The sequence below is a fragment of the Protobothrops mucrosquamatus genome, unplaced genomic scaffold (assembly GCF_001527695.2).
Source record: "Protobothrops mucrosquamatus isolate PMUCROS unplaced genomic scaffold, P.Mucros_1.0 scaffold2681, whole genome shotgun sequence".
NCBI lineage: Eukaryota > Metazoa > Chordata > Lepidosauria > Squamata > Viperidae > Protobothrops > Protobothrops mucrosquamatus.
Genome location: NW_015388728.1, coordinates 52,970 through 60,438, shown reverse-complemented (window position 1 = coordinate 60,438; position 7,469 = coordinate 52,970). Strand labels below are relative to the sequence as shown.

Genomic DNA, 7,469 nt, shown 5'->3' with positions numbered 1-7,469 from the left:
TTCCAACTAGAGTATAATGTGCATTTGGCCAATTTCCCAGAAATCTGAGTTGCTGAAATGCATGAGAAAGCTGCCTACCCATCAAGAAATATAAATTTTAATATATAAAAGAATGATGGTGACATGATACTGAAGTGTAGTGACCAGGTGCTTTTTTCAAAAGCTGCAATTTGGATTATAAATTTTGCTTCCATTTGGTCTAAGCAGCAAAAATCAAGATGAGGAATTTTACAGTGAGAGGTAAACTGGCTTATGGACTAATCAGATTTGCTCACAGAAATGACTTATATAACTGGGAAAATGAAGCCTGTATTGGAATTGTGGAAAAAATTAAGATTGGGTTTCTCTGATAAGGTTGAATGTGAAATTTAACTGAGCTCCAGATTAATCGGGGAGTGAGAAGGTCTCCACAAATGCAGAAAGAGTTTCAGTTGCAGGAGTTTTGCAATTTGTCTTGCACTACAGAGAAAATAAGTCATCCTAGATCTTTACCACATGTTGTAAAATAGAATATAAATTAAGAGCAAACCCCACTCCCTATTAACACTGATGATGTTACCTAGTTTGGGTAATAAAACCTCTCCAGGAAAACAACCAACCTCAGAGAGCACCAAGGACCCCTCATGTCTTAAGATTAGTATGCAACCATTCCTACTGATTGCCCTTCCACGTCACCAAATTGTTTGCAATATGGTTTATCTTTTAAAAGACTGTTTCTTAATTAATAATTAAGCTATATTTCTCTGCCCTAAGCAAGACCATCTTTTTTGTCTTTTGACAGGGAATTACAGTGAAAACAATTGCCCTGTTGGGGTCCCTGGAAGCAGTAGTTTTGAACATTTCTTTTTTCATAAGCCAAAGTTTAAAGGGTTCAACTAACCATACAAAGACCCAGGACCTTGTTCAGCTTCAGCCACAAAAACCTCCTAATAATTTTGAAACTCTTTCTCTCTCAGCACAACCTACTTCATAAGGTTGTCATGATAAAGACAAACAGGAAAAGGAAATAATATGTGCTATATATTTTCGGTGTTGCAGATACCTTTTTAGTTTAGATTTTTTTTAAAGTCTTTTTTAAGTTAACATAATGGAATGTGGGGGAGATAACAAAAGACGGAAACTTGGAAAATGTAGAAATAAGGAACAAATTGACTTTTACATAATACAGGTAGTCCTTGATTTTATGACCAAACTGGGACCAGAATTTCCGTTGCTAAGCACAGTAGTTGTTAAACGAGTCACACCTGAATTTTATCTTTTTTTTCGTCGTGGTTGTTAAGCGAATCACTGTACTTGTTAAGTGAATCTTTCAGTCATTAACTGCATCCTCCCACTTTGCTTATTAGAAACCAGCTGGGAAAGACACAAATAGGGATCACATGACCTCAAGACACTGAAACCAGAGGTAATACATGCCAGTTGCCAAGCACCTGAATTTTGATCACATCACTGTAGGGATGCTATGACAGTCAAAAGTGTAAGCAGTGATTATAAATCAATTTTACAATGTTGTTGTAACTTTGTTCACTAACTGAATATTTCTAAGTTGAGGACTACCTATAAACTAAAATGGTTTACAAACATGTTCGCTTACTTCAGCAAAATATCTATATCCTGTTAATCTACTCCAATATCTATATCCTGTTAATCTACTTAATATAGGTTATATTCCTATAACCCTGGCTCCGATAGGAAAAGTATTCCCAATCTATGGTGTTGAAGAGTGATTTATACATAAACATACTCCCTGTATACATAATATAACACTCAAAGTTTATTATATTTTGCTTCATAACTTTCTATCGATATTATTTTCCAAATAAAATTTTCACAGGGAACCATTTCATAAATTGTGTGCTATAAGGACAAATAGAGGAACTGTTATTGGCTATTTCATCCAGCAATTAATTTTAAACTTTAAATGAGTAAATCAGTATATGCAGGCATACACATAGGCATACTTGGTTTGTATAAACCCAGTCATATTGATTCCCGTCCTATGGCTTCAAAATCTAGAAAAAATCCCTAAATGTGTGAAATGTGTTTAATGCAATGTGGAATTTTCTCAAACAAATAATTCAAAGAAAGAACGCAAATTTTTTTAAATAATAACGCAAATTTTTTTAAATAATCAAACTATAAGACTGTCCCCAAAATAAAAGCTCTTTTTAGTCAAACACAACCAAGGAAACTGATATATTTTTTTGTACAATGGACATTTATAACAATATTTTAGGGAGAAAAATACTAAAATTATTCTTAAGAAAATCAGTACTGCTAAAAAAATAATCAGTAATTCGTGCCAAAACAACTATTAACTTTCCAGGTGCTCAAATAAATGACTAGATTAACTATAAGGTATTCATTTGTTTCTTCCATCCATATTAGTTCCATGTACACTTTTCCAGTTGAATCCTTATAATGCATACAGTAACAAGGTCCCAGAAACTGATAAAGAGTAGAAGCTTTGATTGATAATTTCATGTCTACTGGAACACTAATACACCAAAATGGTTTTTGTGAATCATCCAGAAGAGTCAGATCCATAATGAAACAACTCTATAATACAGCAGAAAAGGAGAAAGAAAATCAGTCTTTGTGTCTGTTATTTCCATTCCAATGAAGAATGTAAAATCCTTTCCATAAAATACATCTTTAGCAGGTGTAGAAAATAACAAAAAATATAATACTGGCTTTAAAAATCTTTCGTAACAAAGTTACCAGAGAATAGGACAGATATATTTTTGCTTTATAATTATAATTCTTCATTATACAGGTCAGTCAACATGTAAAATTCTTATATTCTAGATTAGTAAGAAGTAACAATTTTTTACAAGTAACTATTACATTAACATCCCTCCCAAAAATATCATAAAATTTGTTTGCATAATCCATTTGAAATCTATTCTATATCAGAAACACTGCATTCAAAATAACTTTATTTGGAGATTGTTGGTTTTTTAGGGTTATTTTGTAGACCTATAACTTTTATATAGTGTGTGCTGCATTTATCTATTTACAGTAAAAGGCTAATACTGTTTTATACAGTACACTAGCCACATAAAAACTTATTTTATAAGCAAAATCAACTATTTCCACAATTCAGTTATTGCAAATTACCTTAATAATGCCTTCAAATGCATCTGTCCTCCAAGACAATCCAATGTTTCCATCAAGAGGAAGATGTTGAGCTTCCTTTTTGTAACTGATTACTGAAAGCCTGAGATATCCATTTCTAATATATTCTGAAAGTAAATTAAAACATAATTATATCATGTCATGGCCAATAATGGTATGTTGAAAGAATATGTCAATTCTTTATGTCTTCTCTCAGTAAGATTTATGCTACCTATAAATGAATGAGGAATATTTCCTAGGTTTTAGTCATGGTCCATTGGAACATGGAATAAATAGAGATTACAATACCTTTGATAGCAGTAACAGTTTTGTTACTTTAATTTTTGTATGCCTTAATGACTAGCACTATAAAGTTCTGCCATATTCTGTTATATGACATAGCATTCTTAGGCTATTTTGGCTACCAAAATGATTTTTTTAATATCATTTCATTTTAATTGCAGTATTCTCAATTTTGTACTACCTGTCTTTTGTGACATCTATAGAACAGTAAGCAAATGTTTTTGGAGAACAAAGTTTACAAGAAATACCATTAATCAACCCCAGGTTGTGACCAAAAATACCTTTGGTTGGACCTTTAGCAGAAGAAGCATCTTATGGATGAGAAATTAAATAGACAAATATAAATGGATAGCTTATTGTGAGATGCTTGAATTTTGATAGGAGGAATACATAATGAAATCAAGAACTGAAGCAGAATATCATTGCTAACAGTTTTCTTATTTACAGTTATTAGAACGATTTAAGGTGAAGAGTTTATGGTTTTGAACCTAAGATTGGTTTTGAAACAGAATTGTGTACAAACGAAGAGCATATAATTGTTAAAATGTATACACTTATTTGAAATTTAAAACAGAAGAACAAGTAAAAAATATATGACAAAGAGGGCTAAAAATTTTGGTTATAATATACAGATGGAACAACGAAAAATGTGTGGCTGAAACAACTGAAATTTGCACTGTTATAATCTTAAAGAGATGTTTTATAAAATGATGTATCATTGGTATAAGTAACCAAAGAAATTGTCTAGAATATATAAGGGCACTTCATTTTTTTCTTGGAAATATGAACAAGAAGGGACATTTTATCATGTTTTGTAGACATTACTTAAAACTGCTTTAAACAAGATCTAAAGCCACTTCTTTGTATATTTTACTTTCTTTTCTACTTATGTTACCTTTTTCCTTTCTTGCATTTTAACTTACTTTATATTAGTTTGTATCAGTTTTTATCTTACCTTTTAAATATATATAAAAGAAATGCCATTAATCAACTTCAGTGTGAATACATATTCTTTTTTGTGCTCCTCTACTGTAGCTACTCAAAGCTTTAAGTGTCTTGGTGGGCAACTACACTGAAAGCTTTTAGAAGTCAAACTGAATGATAATAATCTTCATTCAAAAATATGTTTTCATAAATATTCCTAAAGATTTGGGCTTGTACCATCATAACTGGCCATAACAGAAATTATAAAATTCTTCAAAATTAGTGCTAAGTTTTGTTTTAAAAAAAATGTATTTTCTTCTTTCTCATTTTCTTACATGCCATGTCTTTCAAGATTGTAAGCTTCAACTCAGGAAAAAAAATTCTGTAAGCCCCCCAGGTAAACTTTTAGACTGAAGACTACAATTAAATAAACACACATACTTTTCTTTTTTGGTTCACTGTAGATATTTGCTCTATACTGAAGTGGAAAAATCTACCAAGGAACATTGTTTTTTTTTAAAAAAATACTGTACTTTTGCAATAATGAGACTTATTGAGATTTCATGCTTATTTCTTTGAAAATTATAGTTTAAAAGCCCTGCCCCCCCCCCAAAGAAACATTAGCAAATTTGCAGTCCAAGTAGTACCTTTTTTACAAAACAAACTACGAAATGTGCTACACAGATAATTATTTCCTCTACTCTGTAAGTCAATATGCAGCTGATAGCCATGCAGGCCATATTCAGGGTCAATATCATCTGGGATAGCCTTAATAGGGGCTTCATAATGTCTCCTGGGGGGAAACAAATAAGACAATTGCATGTATAGGGTATATAATGACTACATAAAATGTTATATTATGAACTGCACATGGGGAGAAGAGTTTCCAGTCCAATTTCTCAGAGCTAGTTTCAGCTCTCAAGTATTTTCATTTATATTGGGTTACCATCTGAGTAGTCTTTAGCAATTAAACCATTAAATATATAAAAATGAATCTCTTTGGGGGATTTCTAATATGTTTAACTGAAATTGTAAATGTCTTATTCTGTTTATACAATCTTATCCCATGAAATGGTTGCATAAACAGCTTATATAAACTCTTTATAAAATAGACTTTTGTGTTTCTTATTGACAATTGTTAAGAGTGTTATGTGGCAGGCATTTGTTTGTTTGAGTCCTAAAGTCTCAGAGCATTTTAGTTTCTTCATTTTCTATTACTTTGTCTATTTTACGGTTCCACCAGATCTTTCTTGCAGGCAAATGGTATTTCTTGCAGATATTCCAGTCCTTGTTGCTACTTTATCATGCTGTTGCTTATAGTCAGTCTGTGTAATCTTCTTGCAGCAGCTAACTAGGTGATCCACTGTTTCTTCAGCTTCTTTGCAGAAGCAGCATTTGCTATCCTCTCAATTCTGTCTTTGTATGCATTTGTTCTCAATGTTTGATCTAGTGCAGCCAGAATTAGACCCTCTGTCTCTTTCTTTAACTTTCCTGTTCTTAGGCATTGTCATGTCATCTTGTTATTTGCTTTGCCTGGTAGTTTTTTAAATATACTTGCTATGTAATATTTTGTCTTGCCATGTCTCTTCTGGTCTTTCATGTAAGCCAATTTCATCTCTCCAGTACTCAGTAAGCCTTCCTGTTGTATTAGCGTCAGTGCACCTTCTTCATTGTCCTTCAGATATTCTTTCAATGCTCTTCTTTTCTTCAACTATCTGCTATATTTGGAACATTTCTATTTCCCTAACTAATTGAGCCTGTCCACAGTGCTGTGTGGATGAAGGGCATGATTCATTGTCATTATTTTTGTGGTCTTCCTATCCAGGGCTTTTAGTTCTGCTTGAGCCCAGTCACTATTCTAGCTGCGTTATCTAATGACTGGAATTGCCAGATGCTAATTGCCTTAATGGCATTTCCTCTATTGAGTTTGAACTTTTCTTCCCTTTCATGGTGTATTCACTTCTAATCTTAATTTCAGTGTGCTTGGTGAAGTCAGCTTAAAGGATGCCCAGGTATTTGTAGTGATTGTGTTCATCCCGATTCTTCATGTTCAAATTGTCCATGTAAAGGGGGTGAAATAGCCTGGAAGATGTTTTTGATGTTTGATATCTATGGCCTGACATTGAGTATTGTTGACAGAAGTACAATGACAGTACAATGACAAACAATAGCAGTGATAGTGAGACTCTGAAAGATTGCTTCCTTGATATTAACTGCTTCCAGTCGATCACCACCAACCAGCAAGAAAAAAATAACTGTTTGTTCAAAGAGTAGCACAGCTACTTCAGATTAATACAATCTGAAAGAACAAAGTTGGATCTTAAGCCAGCTTTTTTATATTACCACAAAAATTCTTTAAGTTTTTGTTTTTTATCTAGGTATACTGTGGACCTGGGAAAATTACTCCCATACTATTCCTCTCTGCAGAGGTACCAATCTGTTACTCTAATTTTATCCAGCCATCAATACCAAGGAGGGAGGATTAGTATTATGCTCCACAAACATTTAGAAAAGTGATATTACTAAAACAAATACTATCATTCCTAGAACACATCTTCCTTTTCATTTCTGAGGAGGAGCAATATGAGCATCTCTGTTAAAACAACTAAAATCAGTACTTACACTGTAGCAGAACCAAAAGTGCTTCTTTCAATGATCTGGTGGTAATGAAGACTTGCCATAACAAAAGCAATCTCACCTTTCTACAAAATAATTACAAATAGCATATATTTCAGGATTAAAGTATTTACCTTTCTGAAAGGTCTTTGATAAGCAAAATCCATTTAAGACAACAACATAAAGGCATCTTTTTGTTCTTGTGTGATCACAATCCATTTCTGAAGTTTTTAAATTATACGATTACAATATTAAAATAAGAGTTTGCAGAGGCTACCTCATTTTGTTTAATGATCAGAAACAAAGTTCCAAAAATAAGCCTAGAGAGCAGTTGGAGGACTACCCGAACCGAACCCGACCGAACACAGGTAAGGACACATGTCAGATCCTACCTTGTGGCAATGAGGGTGGCGAGGTCTAATTACTACTCCACCCTCATTGCGTCATCAGATAACCGCCCGGCCACCCTCTTCAGGGTGGCCCGCTCCCTCCTTCAATTGAGGGGGGGG

General features: G+C 33.2%; 1 protein-coding gene across 1 annotated transcript in view; it reads right to left on the bottom strand.

The window, feature by feature from the left end:
• Positions 1-1,647: 1,647 nt before the first annotated feature.
• The window catches only part of FBXO15 (F-box protein 15), a 16,543-nt gene continuing 10,721 nt past the window's right edge, over positions 1,648-7,469 (bottom strand). The window contains exons 7-10 of the mRNA XM_015825539.1: positions 6,967-7,046; positions 4,992-5,137; positions 3,121-3,245; positions 1,648-2,559 (exon numbers count right to left, since the gene is read on the bottom strand). Coding sequence (XP_015681025.1) covers positions 2,290-2,559; positions 3,121-3,245; positions 4,992-5,137; positions 6,967-7,046 — 621 coding nt within the window. The 3' untranslated portion in view covers positions 1,648-2,289. The remainder of the gene's footprint in view (positions 2,560-3,120; positions 3,246-4,991; positions 5,138-6,966; positions 7,047-7,469) is intronic.